At 46.2% G+C, this 17,238-nt stretch overlaps 1 protein-coding gene across 1 annotated transcript in view; it reads right to left on the reverse strand.

Moving 5' to 3' along the window:
• Window positions 1-16,935, reverse strand: part of SFXN4 (sideroflexin 4) — a 23,247-nt gene extending 6,312 nt beyond the window's left edge. Inside the window, exons 1-11 of the mRNA XM_004374960.2 lie at window positions 16,838-16,935; window positions 15,083-15,148; window positions 11,997-12,065; window positions 10,829-10,855; window positions 10,477-10,531; window positions 9,139-9,164; window positions 8,365-8,418; window positions 8,223-8,279; window positions 8,004-8,069; window positions 7,120-7,210; window positions 5,470-5,585 (exon numbers count right to left, since the gene is read on the reverse strand). Of these exons, the coding sequence (XP_004375017.1) occupies window positions 5,470-5,585; window positions 7,120-7,210; window positions 8,004-8,069; window positions 8,223-8,279; window positions 8,365-8,418; window positions 9,139-9,164; window positions 10,477-10,531; window positions 10,829-10,855; window positions 11,997-12,065; window positions 15,083-15,148; window positions 16,838-16,876 (666 nt within the window). The 5' untranslated portion in view covers window positions 16,877-16,935. The remainder of the gene's footprint in view (window positions 1-5,469; window positions 5,586-7,119; window positions 7,211-8,003; window positions 8,070-8,222; window positions 8,280-8,364; window positions 8,419-9,138; window positions 9,165-10,476; window positions 10,532-10,828; window positions 10,856-11,996; window positions 12,066-15,082; window positions 15,149-16,837) is intronic.
• Window positions 16,936-17,238: the final 303 nt, after the last annotated feature.

Genomic DNA, 17,238 nt, shown 5'->3' on the forward strand with positions numbered 1-17,238 from the left:
AGACCATGGTCCCCAGAGCCCTCCGTCCAGCAACTCAGTCCCTCGGGGAGTTTGGATCTGAGGGACTCCTTTCTTATAGTGTACATTACTCTGTTTGTTAAACATTGAAACATACACTTTACTGTTGGGTTATATCGTAAAGCCATGTATTCTCTACTCTACGACATTTAACGGATGTTCAACGGAAATACTGACTATAGACGGCTTTTACTCTTGTGTTGACTTTAGAACCCAACCCCCGGGTAACACAGATTCAACTTCACAGACATCGCTCCTCTGCCGGACAGAGACAGGCAGACACTCCACCACCGCCCTTCCCTGCCCTCCGTTCCTTCCGCTCCACCTTTCCATGACATGGCTGCAACCTCCCTTCCTGGGCTCATCTCCTCCCACCTGGTCCCCACCCTCGGCTGACACCTCTGTGTGCTGATGCTCAGCTTGATTCCTCTGTAAGGAATGTCTTTCCTCCACTAGGACAGAGGGAGGCAAAGAGGGAAGTTTTTGGAATAAAGTTCCAGGAATATAAAATAAAACCACTCGGCTTCAGGAAGGGAAGAGCGGCTGCTGGGTATGTTGTGTCTCAAGGTGAGTGGGGCGAGGCCAGCCTCTCCCATTTGGCCCATGTGCCACAGGAAATCGGTCCAACGAAACGAACGAAACGAACTCATCACAACTCATCACAATCAAGCGGCTTACCAGGCCAGTCAGGGAAAACAATATGAATGAGGCCCCTGAAACCTGATCAAAGGTGCCCTGTTACAGTCAGATATTGCCAGTTACGCACTTTCTGAAATTTTAGCCAAAGAAAATAAACCTTTCGGTGACGGACGTGATGAGAGAATGCTTATGCCTATGCACAGCTGCAGACACTTTATTCTTGAAAGATAGTTTTTCTTAAGAAAGCAGACCATGAAACCGTTTCTTTTCCCCTCAATTGGCTCTCATGCAAAATATGAAGTTCCTGCTGGTGAGACGGACCCTAGATAGCTGGCCGGGCCTGAACTACCACCGCGCTGGGCAGCCGAGGGCTCTGGAGAGAAGGGACCTGACCGCTCAGTGTCTGAATCTACAAGCCAAGCACAGCGCCGGGCAGGCAGGCAAAGGAGCTCAGAAAGAACTGGTTCATGAACACCTGCTCACTCTACTCTTTTTTCTACTGTTGTTGAGAATATACACAGCAAAGCGTACACCAATTCAACAGTTTCTACATGTACCTCTTAGTGACACTAATTACATTCTTCTAGTTGTGCAACCATTCTCATCCTCCTTTTCTGAGTTGTTCCTCCCTCATGAACATAAATTCACCGCCCCCTAAGGTTTCTATTTAATCTTTTAAGTTGCTGTTGTCAATGTGATCCCATACAGATAGTTCTTAAAAGAGCACAGTGCTCAAGGCAGACTTTTTTTTTTTTTTTACTAGTTAAGCTAAACTGTTGTTTCGTTTTAAGAAGACTTCAGGGGATATTTTTGGTTTCAGGTTTAAAGATTATCTCAGGGCAATAGTTTCAGGGGTTCATTCGACCTTCATGGCTCCAGGAATTCTGCAGTCCATGAGACTTGGAAATTCTGTTCTACATTTTCCTCCTTTTGATCAGGATTCTTCTATAAAATCTTCTATCAAAATGTTCAGTAAAGGTAACCAGGCGCCATCTAGTTCTTCTGGTCTCATGACAAAGGAGGTAGTTGTTCATGGATGCAATCAGCCACACATTTCATATCATCCTTCTTCCTGTGTTGCTCCAGGTAAATAAAGACCAACTGTTGTGCCTTGTATGGCCGCTTGCAAGCTTTTAAGACCCCAGGCACTACGCAATGAACTAGGAGGTAGTAGAGAAGCACTAAATATGTTATTAGGTCAATGAACTGTGATGTCCCATGAAGCCATGACCCTAATCCTCCAAACCATCTCACTCTAATCTTCAGCTGGACGAGCAGTTCACAGCAACCCTAATACCCCGAAGGTACAAGGGAGTTGAAGAGAAATATGCATGTAGGTCCCCACAAAGACTTGTGCGTGGATGTTCATAACAGCAATATTGGTAACAGCCAACAACTTGACACAGCCCAGCTCCATCAACTGGGAAATGAAAAACCAAACTGGTACATCCAACCCAACAGAATACTGAAAAACCAGTTGCTGTGGTGGAGTCAATCTCGATTCGTGGCGACTCCATGTGTATCAGAGTAGAACTGTGCTCCTCAGGGTTTTCAATGGCTGATTTTGGGGAAGTAGATCACCAGGCTTTTCTTCCAAGGTGCTTCTGGGTATAGTTGAACCTCCAACCTCTCAGTTAGCAGCCAAGCCCATTAACCGTTTGCACTACTCAGGGACTCCAAATGGAATACTTCTCAGCAATAAAAAGCAGCGAACTACTGATACATGCTACAACATAGGTGTACCTCAAAAGTGAGAGAAGCCAGACACAAGACCATTGTATGATTCCAGAAGTATGGAGACAGACAGCAGACGTGGCTGCCTGAGGATGCGAATGGGGACTGACTGCAAACAGGCATCAGGGAGCTTTTGGAGAGGATGAAATGTTCTGAAATTAGACTGTGGTAATGGCTGCACAACTGAATAAATTTACTAAAATTCATCCAATTATACTCTCAAATGGATGAATTTTATAGTATGTAAATTACACCTCAATAAAGCTGTTAAAAATGTCTCTTTAAAAACAGAGCTGTTAAAAAAAACTCATGCGTGTGTGTGTGTGTCGTACTGCACGTCTAACTGCCTCCATGAACAACTTAGCCATGAGACCAGGACTGGATGGTGCCCAGCTACCATTACTGAACGTTCTGATCATGGAATCAGTAGATGAATCCCAATCAAAAGAGGGTAAAAATGTGGAATGGAATTTCAAATTCTTTACAGAATCCAGACTTACTGGACCTGTTGAGACTGGAGGAACCCCTGAATCTATCACTCTGAGAAAAACTTTAAACCATGAACCAAAATTATCCCCTGAAGTCATCTTTAAATTAAACAATTGTTTAGCTATATTAGTAAAGAATGTTTGACCTGAGCACTACGCTCTTTTAAAGAATTATCTATATGAGATCAACTTAGCAATAGTGACCGTAAAGCACAGATGAGAAGTTTAGGGGATAGCGAGTCCAAGTCAGTGGTGATGAACAATATGGGTAGAGACAGCGGGAATGACAACACAACACGAAGAATGTAACCAGTGTTATTGGACATGCAGAAACTGATGAATGGGTGCATGTTCTGCTGTGTGTATCTTCACCAAAATAAAAACAGAGAAATAGAAGTGTTGTTATAAACTTTTTTACAATAAAATACAAAGTCTTTTTCAGATTAAGCTCGCAATATTCTTAATTTGTGCATTCAACTCTGTTTTACAATTGTTTATTTTCCCAAATGTCTAGTCATCTAGCAAAATTATTTAATATCTACTATGTTATTGTTTTGTTAGGTGTGGTATACCTAAATATTTTTTGCAAAAATACATTTTGGTTCATCAAGCCAACTCTGTAGATATAGAATTCAGATTGTTTCCAAAGAAGTAGTTTTATTTTGGTTTAATATGTTGAAATAAACTGTATCATAGCTTTTTAAAAAAAGTCTCTTTAGGTGTCTTCTTTAGGCACATGAACCTTCATTTAAAAAACTAGAGAGATTACTTTCCTTTCTGGCAGCAAATTTCTCTCCTTGTAACTCACAATCACTGAATCTCTATTGTTAATTCATTAAGAAAGTGGCCAATATTTTCAGATATGCACTAGATGGTCTGGAAAAAATACTGTCATATGTATCTGATGGTTTGTAATTCAGATTTCTAAATGATTGACAGGATTTAGAGTAACATGTTTCATGAGCTGAATAATTATGTATTTACTGACCGAATGAACAGCCATCTTTTCTGACGTCCTCTTCCACCGCCATGCTGGGCAGAAGAAGGCTGTCCAGCTGGCTAAGGGAGTCCCCTTGGATGTGGACACTGTGCTAAGCCAGCTATTTCCTTCATTTCATATTTGGGGCTCTCCCGCGCTGCTCTTCATGCTGTTTCCAGACAACTGCCTCATATTGTAATTCTTTAGCTATAGTCATTTGACAGAGCCCTAACAAGACCTCACAGCTAAAAATACAGTGGTTAAGAGCTACGGTGTCATGGTTTGCATTATGTCCCCCCAAAAATGTGTGTATCAGTTTGGCTGGGCCATGCTTCCTGGTACTGTGTGATTTTCCTGTATGTTGTAAACCTGCCTCTATGATGTTAATGAGGGAGGATGGATGGCAGTTGTGTTAGTAAGGCAGGACCTGATTTACAAGACTGGATTGCGTTCTGAGGCAATCTCTTGAGATATAAGACAGAAGTGAGCAGTAAGACAGTGGGACCTCATACCACCAAGAAAGCAGTGCCAGGAGCAGAGCACGTCCTTTGGACCGGGGTCCCTGTACAGAGAAGCTCCTAGTCCGGGGGAACACCAAAGATAAGAAGGCCAACAGAGAGAAAAATCCTTCCCCTGGAGCTGACACCCTGAATTTGGACTTTTAGCCTACTTTAACTGTGAGGAAATAAACTTCTCTTTGTTAAAACCATCCGCTTGTGGTGTTTCTGTTATAGCAGCACTAGATGACTAAGACATACGGCGAGCCAAATGCACACAGAACCAGTGTTGAACTGAGCAAAAGAATAAACCATTGAATAGCAAAAATTATTAAACCCTGAGGCCTTTTAAGAAATTTTAGGTCAGAGCACTGGATTTCTTAAGGCCATGCTGGACAGCAAATTGATCCTTAAAGATGAAGATTTGGGGTGATGGAAAAATTTGGAAATGGACAATGGTGATGGCTGCACAACATGATGAAGGAATTAATGTCACTGAATCGTACACATAACCAGAAAAGCCAAACTCGCTGCTGTTGAATCCATTCCCACTCGTGGTGACCCCATGTGTTATGGAGTAGAATTGCTCCACAGGGTTTCCTTGGCTGTAATCTTTACAGAAGCAGGTTGCCAGGCCTTTCTTCTGTGGAGCTGCTGGTTGGGTTCGAACTCCCAACCCTTAGGTTAGCAGTTGAGCTGCTGAAATGGTAAATGTTTTGTTATATATACAGTTACCACGATTTTTTAAAAAATGCCGATATTAAGAAAACTTGCTCTGTGGAGTGGAAGAGGGAGGGGTGTCCACTGACCTCCAGGAGTGCAGAGCAGGCTGGGAGGGGAGTGGCCTCCAAAGGGGTCCCCAGTCTGCTCACCCTGGGAGGGTGGACACCAGGCTTGGAGAACAAAACCTCCTACTGGGCTAAGAGCCGAGCAGTTGCTGGGTGCCCATCTTTCACATATCAGGGTGCAAAACGCAAAATCTCTTTTGGGTGATGAGGAAGGACAGGATGAGGAAAGGTTGAAAGGAGACAAGAATTTGTTACCAGCTCTTAAACAGAAAATTCGATTGTTCGCCCAAAGGGCAAGCAGCTACATCTCCGTCGTGTCCCCTCACCTTTTGCCCGGCTCTTCTGGAATGGCCTATGACTTTGCCTTCTTTGTCCATGACCTTGATGCCTCGCGTGGGCTCCAAACTTCGGGATGCAAGAACATTCATCCCACTGACTTGGGCTGGGGATTAGAAGGGACACACAGGAGGGATGAGTTTCGGCTCGCTGAAGGAACATCTTGGGTCTGCCCACTTCAAGCCTCCTCCTGACAGATGCCTCCCCCAGCCCTCAGGTACTCCCCTGCCATCGGCTGGGCCAGCCAAGTTCTCGCCCGGGGAGGGGGCTGAAATTGGGAGCAGAATTCCTAGCCACTCAGTTTTGGATCCCACCTGAATCTCAGCACCAGGTTCTTGCACCCTGACGCCCAGCCCTACTCTCTGATAGGATTCCAAGGAGAACCTCAAGATCCTTGAGATACACCCCCTTCTTTGCTTAATCTGGTTTGACCAGGTTTCTGTAACACAATTTCACTAACTTCATCACTGCCATCATTTTGCCAACTCTCCACACTGCTATGAATCCCAAACCCAAATTTGGAGCATGAACTAGTGGATTTGTACACTGGCAAACTTAACCATTCAGTTAATATCTCTGTTCCTCTCTCTGGAGTCACAGTGCTGGGCTGGAACTCCTGTGCCGCTCCTTGCTTGCTGTGTGACCCCGAAAAAGTTACTTAACCTCCCTGTGCCTCAGTCTCCTCATCTGTAAATGGGAAAAATATTACCTACCCATAAGTCATCATCAGGAATACGTGAAATAATGCATCAGAGAGCTTGTACAGAGTCTTTAAAAAGGAATTTGGGTTACCAGGCTTGTATTCATCCTTTGACAATTGAAGGATGTAAGAAGCCCTGATGGTGTAGTGATTAAAACATTTGGCTGCCAACCAAAAGGTTGGTGGTTCAAATCCACCAGCTGCTCCACAGGAGAAAGATGTGGCAGTCTGCTTCTGTAAAAAAAGATTTACAGCCTACGAAACCCAGTGGGGCAGTTCTCTTTGTCCTATAGGTCATTATGAGTCGGAATCGACTTGATGGCAATGGGTTTATTTTTTTTAGGGGGGTTATGGGTTGAACTGTGTCCCCCAAAAATATGTGCTGTAAATCCTAACCCCATACCTGTGGATGTAATCCCACTTCAGAACAGGGTTTTCTTTGTTACGTTAATGAGGCCTATCAGTGTAGCCTGTGTCTTAAACCTAATCACTTCTGAGATACAAAAAGAGCAGATTAGGCACAGCAGCAAGTACAAATTGGGGGCAGAATAAATGCCAAGTGGAGTCTTCAAGGAATAACAAGAATACTAGAGAAGCTGAGACAAGACCTTCCCCCACAACAGACAGAGAGAGCCTTCCTTTAGAGCCGGTGCCCTGAATTCGACTTCTGGTCTCCTAAACTGGGTAAATAAATGTCTGTGCATTAAAGCCACCCACTTGTGGTATTTCTGTCACAGCAGCCCTAGGGAGCTAAGACAAGGGGTATCTGCAGGCAAAGTGTCACCTCTCAGACTCAGGCCTGGGGGCACCGGCAAGCTGCCAATGGTGGCTGTCACTGGCCACATCACAGACAGGGAGCAGGGTGGCTCCTGCGATGGAGAAAGGCCCGAAGGCCACAAGGACAAACCCCAGACCGCATGCCCCATCCCTTCCTGCTCACCGATGAAGAGGACAGGAAGGACTCTTCTGAGCAAAAAGCGGACGAGATAGTTATCCAAGGAATACTTCATTTGTGCCAAGTGAGGAATTATCTAGAAGAGAAGAGAGAACATCAGGATTTCATGAGACCAAAAAATCAGTTGGACAGACTCAACAGCAGAGAGCTAACCCTGACCTGGTTCCGGATACAGGTCAGGCAGAGTGCCAGGGCTTCCTGTGTAATTTTTTGGTTTTAGTTCCTGTAATAGTGAGGTAGGTATTGTATGTCATTCTCCCTGCTTGCCAGAGGGGTACCCCAAGGCTCAGAGTCCCTTAGGGTCAGAGCCAGGATTCTAACCAGGTCTGTCTGATGCCAAAGTCAACACCTGGAACCACTACCGTGTCCTGATATCCAAAGCAATATACGATTTGCATAACGTTTGTGCAGCATAAGTTTATTTTTTAAATCAATTCATTTATTTTTTATTTAATTTAAGCATATGTGTAACCACTTAGAATGTAACATGATTATTATTTCAGAGTGATAAGATTATAAAGCCAGTTGATTCCAACTCATGGCAACCCCATGTATGTCTGAGTAGAACTGTGCTCCATAGGGTTTTCAATGGCTGATCTTTTTTCGGAAGTAGATCACCAGGCCTTTCTTCCAAGGTGCCTCTGGGTGGACTTGAACCTTCAAACTTTTGGTTAGCAGCCAAGCATGTTAACTGTCTGCAACACCCAGGGACTCCTGATAGGATTACAGAAAGCTTTTATTTTCTCTTCTTTATGTCTCATTCATACTCTCTAAATTGTTTACGTTAGGAAATAAATTAAATCTGTAATCAGAATAAACTTTTCTTGATTCCGAATAAAAGAGGTTCAACATAGTTTTAAAATACCTACTCCGAAAAAGGTTGACGAAGCAATCACTCCTGCCCCTAGTAACAGACTCTCTCGTGGGTGATGATGCTACGGAAAAATAAAGGCACGTGTTTAGCTAATTCCACAGTTTTACCCAGTAAGGATAATTCTAAAAAGACAAAAAAAAAAAAAAACAAAAAAACATAAGTCTAAAAGAAAACAATACCAAAATTACATGCCCTCCGGGCCTCCAATACTCACGTAACTTGAGTTTCCATTGATGATGTTGAAGGCTGTAGTGTAGGTATAGAAAGAAAGCTGCCAAGAGATACAGACAAACAGAACACATTTTGGTTTCAAGCGTAACAGGGTTCAGTAATCGTGAAATAGAAATAATGGCTACCTGAGGTAAAATCATGGACTTTATCCCTTTCGATGGCATCATCGAAAAAAATACCTTTTAAGAAAAAGGTAAAACAGAGATATAAGTGTTTGCAGGGAGGTGGAACCTGCAGGACCCCAGAACCTCCCAGGCAGATGCACAGCTGAGCCCCCAAGGAGCTGCTACACAGACAGGAGGGGCGGGGACACAGGGCCATTGGTCAACGGGCAGGCTGATGCTAAGGAGCACCTACAGGGCGCTGAACTAGCTGCTCTGTGGACAGCAGGAGCCTCACAACGGTCCATCCCCAAGACCTGCAATCTGGCAGGGCAGCTCAGAAGTACGTGCTTGCGAAGGGATGCAGACACAGGGCAGGTGTGAAGGGAGTGAGGTAGACAAAAGCACCTCACGAGAGCCAAGGTGGACGGCCTTACTGAGGACGACTCAGTTCCCAGGGGAGAGCCTATATGGGGCAGACTTGGGGTGAGAAGGGAACAGACCATCACCTGGGGCTTGTGGGCACATCTTACTGATTTCCTCCATAGTGCTTTGCACATAGTAGGTGTTCAAAACAAGGATCACCTGTGACACCGTGGGCCTTCAAGAGGCCTGGACACCTGACAGGATTGGTGTGCGTGTGTTAGGGGAAGGGTGGATATGAACAAACGACAAGGATCACAGGTGTGGGGTCAACGGGATGGGGTCCAGAGCAGGAGGGACACCAGCTGTGGTTAGGAGCTGGTGGACATCTTCCTAAACTGCCCGTTCCTTAATGGTGAGCAGTAGCTTACTCACCACGGGCCCTGTGAAAGGCAGGAAAGCTGGCAAAAAAGAGAAGAGTCGTCAGTGCAGCTGCTGAGGCAGAGAGAGGGTAAGAAGAGGGCAGAGTGCCTGAAAACCTCTTCGTCAGCCTTCTGAAGTCACAGGCCTCAAAGGAAATTTTACTTATTTTTTTTTCCAAATAGAAATAATAAATATGTGCATATGGCACAAAATCAAAACAGCACAGTGCAGAAAGACCTAAGAGTCTCCCTCCAGCCTTCCCAGTCCCTTCTACCAAAGGTAAGCACCGTTAACAGCTTCTTGTTCATCCTTCCAGATGAATTTCTTAACATGACTATCAAGAGCCCTAGTGGCATAGTGGTTAAGAGCTCAGGCTGCTAACCAAAAAGGTCAGCAGTTCAAATCCACCAGTTACTCCCTGGAAACTCTATGGGGCAGTTCTACCCTGTCTTACAGGGTTGCTATGAGTCAGAATTGACTCAATGGCAGTGGGTTTGGTTTTTTTTTTTTTTTTAAATCAGGATACATGAAGTCCCTGGGTAGTGCGATGGTTAACATGCTTGGCTGCTAACCGAAAGGTTGGAGGTTCGAGTCCACTGAGGCACCTCAGAAGAAAGGCCTGACAATCTACTTTCAAAAAATCAGCTATTGAAAACCCTACAGAGCACAGTTCTACTCTGACACACATGGGGTTGCCATGAGTTGGAATCCACTCAATGGCAAACGGGTTTTTGTTTATCAGGATGCATACATCTCCTCTTCCTCCCCGGCCCCCCACCCATCCCCCCACATCCCTTATTTATACAAATGGGATCACTATATACCGTTTTACACTTTGCTTTTTGCCTCTTAATACTAATTCCCAGAGATCCATCCTTCTTCTTATTAGCACATAAGACTTACTTCATTCTTTTTATGAATTACTTAACCAGAGTCTGAATTTTTTTGATATTTATGCCATTTCCAGTGTTTTGCTTAAAATATATCAAGAGTTTTACAGTGGAAGGGCCCTATACAATCGTGGGTTTTAGTCCCTTTATCTTAGTTAGATATAGTGAAAATGAAAGAATGTAAATGGTATCCCTAAGACTAGCACTTGTAAGTCATATGTTCTGGAACCATCAGTGAAATATTCTGCTATGCTCACTGGGGCATGATGGACCAGGACAGAATTCAGCTCAGGCCTGTCCCCTAACTCCCAAAGCTGAGGATCTTACTGCAGGACTGGCCACAGATCTGGCCCCGGGCCTGCTCTTCTCCATTGTCAACCCCAAATCCTTCTAACATTCTTTCTAAGCTGTGGTTTCCAGACTCATCACCAGAAATCCTTCTAGGAAAAAACCAACTCACCTGCAGGTCGAAAAGGAGCGGGGATCAGTTTGCTACTGTCAGGATTCACCGTTGACTTCAAAAGAGTAACACAAAGGTCAGTTTGACATTTGGCTTCGTTATCTTAACCCAATGCTGTAGAGTTGACTCCAACTCATGGAGACCCCATGTGTATCAGAGTAGAACTGTGCTCCACAGGGTTTTTAATGGCTGAAACTTACAGAAGTAGATCATCAGGCCTTTCTTCTACAGTGTCACTGGGTGGACTCGAACCACTAACCTTTTGGTTAGCAGCCCAGCGTCAACCAATTGTAACACCCAGGGACCTCTGTTATTTTAGAGAGCGAGAAATTACTACAGGGCTGAAACTTACAAGACTTTTCTTCCAAGCCTCTTGTATCTAAAAAGAGAAAAAACAAGCAATAGCTTTTCAGGTGGCGTGGCAGCAAAAAATCTCCTTGCCAGTCTCACTTCCGGTGTCCCCCGTGCTCCGCCTTTCACAAAGTAAAGGCCAGAACTGCTTTTCTACCCCGTGGACAGAGTAAATCGAAACAAACGAATCAAATGATGAACAAACAAATGAACAATAAGCAAAGAGAGGCTCCACGGAGAGAACAGCCAGACCACTAAAAAGCCTAACTCATTCTCTCCGACCTTGGAGGGGACTCAAGGTCAACACCTGACTTGTCCCTGCAAAAGACACCAAGGGCCTCCAGTGAGTCAGCCCCGTGGCTCTGCAACTCCGCGGTCTCTGAATCCAGCCTGCCCCCACCAAGAGCGCGGCTGTCAGCCAGAGGCCCCAACAAGCTCTTAGAAAAACCAAGTTAAATAGGACAGCTTTCCACAGGCTGCCTTGTAGGACTGATGTTTGTGGGCTCCAGAAAGCCCCAGACACCGCTAGGTCTGTACAAGGGAGACAACAAACACTTGGTTCGACCCCTTGCATAGGAATGCAACCTGGCCCCGGAACACTGTTTCTGTCAGAAATCAGATTCTGACTTAGGAGGCCTGCCAGAATTCTGGGGTTTGCTCTGGGGCTCCCAGGAATCAGCTACAGAGAACCTTTGCTAATACCGGCTGCACATGTGGAATGCTGCTCCAGCTGGTTTGCTGTTGGCGTTAGGTGCTGTCAAGTCGGTTCCAACTCACAGGGAGCTCACGAGAGAGAGTACAACTGCCCCATAGAGTTTTCTAGGGTGTAACCTTTATGGGAGGAGACTGCCAGGTCTTTTCTCACATGGAGCCACTGGGTGGGTTAGTAGCTGAACGCTTAACCATTACACTACCAAGGCTCCTTCTAGTTGATTGATGAGAAGGATTTCTAATTACATTTAAAAACCTAACCCATTTTTGAAAGCTGCTCCTGTTGGCTTTTCAAATTATTAGCCCGGGGTGGGGGTGGGGGTGGAGGGGGCAATTATAAGATTACAATTATATGATTAATGGCCAACATCCTTCATGATTTCACACCATTCAGGCAGAATCACCTGAAGGCAACCCTCCCAGCCCTGAACCAGGTACACCTGGGCACACAGACCCACCTTCTTGTCCTCCACGTTCCCTCTGGCTGCCTCTGTTGATAAGAGTTGCCTCGATTTTTCTATTTTTTCCTACAATCAGATACAAAGAAATCAAGCAATGATCTCATCAATGTTCGGATTTATCCACTGATTTAGGAATCACACGCTCATTTACCAGCACACACTGTATCTAAACCATACATCTGATTTCAGCGCAGCAGATAAAATTAGGTTCTCCACTTCCTGGGAGTTTCCAATAGGATAAATCCCAGGTATAACTCAGATTCAGACCTCCTCACTTCCCAGACAGCTCCACCAGCCTACCCACTGCTGCTGCCCCCCGTTCTTCTCTGATAGTAACTGTCTCCGTCTACAACACCATCTGCCTAGTGTCTCCAGTCAGAAACCTGGCAGTCCCTTCCCTCTCGTTCACCCACATCTAGTTATTCTAGTCTTGTGTCCTCTCTTATTGTATTCTTAATTTGAGAAAATAAATTTAAATATAGAAAAATACAAATAAGACTTATTCACACTCATAATCCCATCACAGAATTGATAACTGCAAACATTCCATCATACTGCTTCCCTTTTTTTTTTTTTTTAACCCATTTCCTTCCACATTCTACCGTTCTAGAGGTAACCACTAGTATGAGTTCTGGGTATATCCTTCTAGTCCATTTACTTATTTGATGGTTCAGTGGTAGAATTCTTGCCTTCCATGCTGGAGACCTGGGTTCAACACCCAGCCAGTGCACCTTATGTGCAGCTACCACCTGTCCATCACTGAAGGCTTGTGTATTGCTATCATGCCAAACAGGTTCAGTGGAGTTTCCAGACTAAGACAGACTAGGAAGAAAGGCCTGGCAATCTACTCCCAAGAATCAGCCAGTGAAAATCTATAGATCTACGGATCACAACAGTTCGATCCGCAATTGATCATGGTAGACCAGGCAGTATTTCATTCTGTTCTGCATGGGATCACCATGACTCAGGGGACCAATTCAATAGCAGCTAACAATATATGAACACATGTATCCATAAACAATATATTGTGTTTTTTTAATTATAATTTCCGTAAGTGCTATTATTTATGCATCTTGCTTTTCCCACTAAACATCACAGACACCATGTTTCCACTTAACATATGGGATCTATCTACTTCATCACTTTTAACTGCTAATCAGAATTCCATAGTATGAATATACCACATTTTATTAATCTATTTCCATACTGATGGCAAAGGAGCCCTGGTGGCACAGTGGTAAAGTGCTCAGGCTGCTGAGAGCTCCGTGGTTCGAAACCACCAGATGCTCTGCGGGAGAAAGATGTGGCAGTCTGCTTCCATAAAGATTTACAGCCTTGGAAACCCTACGGGGCAGTTCTACTCTGTCCTACAGGGTTGCTGTGAGTCGGAATCCACTCAACAGCAACAGGTTTGGGTTTTTGTTTTGGTATACAGATAGCATTCAGGTTGTTTCTCATTTTTTCTCTATTATAAACATGGCTTCAAACTGAAGCGGGTTCATTCTAGTTGGGACCCTTGCTGAGAATTTGCATTTCTAACAAGTTCCGTGCTGAGAATTTGCATTTCCACCCTGAATCAGAATCTATAGTTTAACAAGATTCCCAGGTGATTCTTACATATAATTTCCCAAGAACTTACTAGAAAGGCACATTCTCAGCAGCGGCTCAAACCAGAAAGAACTGGTTCGAGGCCCTGATTGCAAACAGGGTTATGAGGAACATCTTGAGCACAAGCGGAGCCCTAGTGGTGCAGTGGTTAAGAGCTCAGCTGCTAACCCAAAGGTCCGCAGTGCGAATCTACCAGCCACTCGTTGGAAACCCTATGGGGCAGTTTTACCCTACCCAGCGGGTCACTGTGAGTCAGGAGGGGCTCGCCAGCAATAGGTTTGGTTTTGGTGTTTTGAGCACAAGTATGGGAGTGTCCTCTGTGACTTGCCCTGAAGGGTTATTGCTGATGACAGGGCATCTCCTTTTCATCCCCCAGCCACACCTGGTTCAAACCCTCCCAATCTTTCACCTGGACACCACTTGAACCCACTGAACTGCCTGCTCCGCCCACAGTACGGTCTCCTCTGGTTTTACTCAATACAGGCTACCAAAGAGACCCTCTGAAACCCCAACGGCCCATCTCAGTCACTTGCCCTGTAGGATAAATGCAATCTTCTCTCGTCTGAACAACACGCAGGCCCTTAAAGGCCTGCCTCACTTCCCAGCTCTAAAAGCTCTGATAACTTTGTGACCTGCTCTCTGACCCTTAGCTTTACTTACGGTCCCCTCTCCTCCCAGATGCTTCCTCCCTGCGATTCCCATCTCAGCCCTCCCTCAACCACCCCACCCAGAGTGAAGCATTTCCTCTTCTGTTGTGGCTAGGTACCCGACTCAGTTCCGACTCATGGCGACCCCATGTACAACAGAACAAAACGTTCCCAGTCCTGTGCCATCTTCATGATTGTTGGTATGCTGAGTGCACTGCTGAGTGCCTTCCAGCCTGCGGGGCTCATCTTCCAGCACTATATTGGACAATATTCTGTTGTGATCATAGGGTTTTCATTGGCTAATCTTTAAAAGTAGATCGCCAGGGCTTTCTTCCTAGTCTGTCTTAGTCTGGAAGCTCTGCTGAAATCTGTCCACTACGGGTGACCTCTTGGTATTTGAAATACTGGTGGCATAGCTTCCAGCATCACAGCAACACACAAGCCACTACAGTACAACAAACTGACAGACAAATGGTGGTTCCTCCAATTCCCTGCCATACCCCAGAGCCGAGCTCATGATTTGCGACCAGCATTGCCAGTCTGTCTGCCATTACACAGAGGGTTTGTTTTAATTCTCTCTGAATCACCAGCACCTGGCTGAGGGCTTGGCATTATCTGTTGTACCAATGTACAGCGTTATTTATCATCCTTCCAATCTAACAAGCTCATTCAAAAGGAATAAAACCATAATAATATACACATTCTGTCATTCCAACTGCTTTCAAAAGGGACATGACTCTTACAAGAATTAAAAAAAGGGGGGAGCCCACACCATCTTCAAGTTTCAGAATAAAAGTGAACTCTCTTATCTACGAAAACAATACTTACAATCGAAATGACCAAATTTGTAGGGTCTAATAATTCTGTCCACAGAAGAAATCTTTGAACAAAAGACTTGAGGTTTAAAAAAAAAAACACCAGGAAGAAGGTTAACAGCAGTAGAAAAACAAAGATATAGCATAATAATAACAATTAACATGTTTTCAGAGATCCTACTAGGGCCCTGGACTACGCTCTGCCTGTTCCCTGCGTCACCTCACGACAACCCCATTTTACAGGTAAGGAAGCGACTCTGTAGCCTGTATTCTTAAATATTTCAATATCAAATTGCTCCTGGGCTTTAAAAGCCCAGACTTTGGGGTCATTCGGGCCTTCGTTCCATCCCACGCATCACGCTGAACATTCCACACATGACCTTGAAGCAAGTACCTAGAAAGGCCTCAGAATCTGTTTCCTTGCCTTCTGAGCAGTTGTTTTAAGACTCAACTCCACGAATAAAGACCTGGAAAAGCGGTTAAGAGCTTCGCTGATAACCAAAAGGTTGGCAGTTCGAATCCACCAGCCGCTCCTTGGAAACCCTACAGGGCAATTCTACTCTGCTATGAGTCAGAATTGACTTGCCGGCAACCGGTTTGGTTTTCGGTTTACCTCAGCAAGGGCTCAATAATGTAGCCAGGTCACAGGCGGAGAAAGGAAGCTGGGCTGCTGCAACAAGCCCCTTCTCCAGGGAAAACATTAACTCCCTGCCCAGTGTCAATTTCCCCACCTTTAAGTAAGGGCCTGAAAGAGAACACCCTAGGGCTGTGCTGTCCAGTAGGAAGCCGCTCTCCGTGTCCATGAGGCACTTGCAACGTGGCTGGGCCCAACGGACAGTGCCCAAAGTGTACAATGCACACCAGATTTTGAAGACTTCACACAAAAAGAGATACCACATATCTCAATTTTTTTTTATTGACTACATGTTGAAATGATAATATTTTTGACCTACTGGGTTAAACACCAGATTCTGTGAAACCTGTGAGGGCTGGAACTCGACGGGACTGCCTTGTTTTTCTGGGTCTCGCCAAGTTGTCCGCTTTTGGCAGGGTGCAGTCTTACAACTTTCCTATCCTATTAGTGGAAAATATTTGAGTTTTCTTTCTCTGACAGGTTTCTGCTTTACATCGGTTTCGGCCTTCACAGGTTTTACTGTATTATTAAAATTCATTTCATGTTTCTTTCTACCTTTTTAAATGTAGCTCATGCGTTTTAAATCACCTGTGGCTTACATCCCATTTCTATTGCACAGTGCCGCCTTCGACACTGCAGGGATGTGAGACCCCTTACTTGGGTTGATGGGCGGCTGCCTAAGCCTCAGGGTCTCTTGCTCTGCGGCTGAGACAGGGATAGGAGGTTGGTCTCCAACTGCTGCTCAGGACACCTAAGAAGGGTGGCCTCCTCCGCCAGGGCGATCTGGAGGATGACCTTGTGGCGACCCCGCCTGCCCCAGCCTGGGACCGAGGCGATGACCACAGTAACAGCATGGGGTAGAAGCCTAGCAAGATTGGGTTTCCCCTTGGTCCTCCCCGGGCCTTAAAAGGTGGTGCAAGTGCTGGGGCGCGCTCCAAAGCCATTTCCGGGAGGAGGAACCCCCCCCCACACCCCCCACACCCCACCCCCAGCGCAGAGCGACCACGTGGCTTGCGCAAGGTCGCTGACTCCGGTGGCAGCTCGTGCTCCGAGCCGCCCGCCTGCAGGCGGCGCGGCCCACGCCTCCTCCCCCGGGCCCCATCCCCAGCCCCGCGGCCGCGCCCCGGGCCGTACTTGGCGTTCGGCGGTCCAAAAGCGCACGTTGGGCTCCATGAGGGCGGCGCTGCACCCTGGGAGCCGCCGGCCCAACGTTTTCTCTTCTTCCCGGGATCTGCGTGATGTTGGAGAGGCGGCCGCCGCAAGGCCGCGCGGGGGAGGAGCCGGCGGTGCGCCCCGCCCCGCCGCGCCCGCCGCTCTCAGCAGGATTCCCGCGCTTCCGCCCGGACTCCTGTCTCCCGCCGGCCCGGCCCGCATGGGCCGGGTTCCGCGCTCCCGCCCTGGTTTCCTCGCTCCCGCCCGGGCTCTGCCGCTCCCGCCTGGATTTCGTGCTCTCGCCCGGGTTCCGCGCTCTCTCCCGGCCTCCCCGTTTCTGCCCAGGTTCCCCGCTCCCGCCCGGGCTCCGCCGCTTCCGCCTG

Source organism: Trichechus manatus, unplaced genomic scaffold, assembly GCF_000243295.1.
Source record: "Trichechus manatus latirostris isolate Lorelei unplaced genomic scaffold, TriManLat1.0 scaffold00031, whole genome shotgun sequence".
Taxonomy (NCBI): domain Eukaryota; kingdom Metazoa; phylum Chordata; class Mammalia; order Sirenia; family Trichechidae; genus Trichechus; species Trichechus manatus.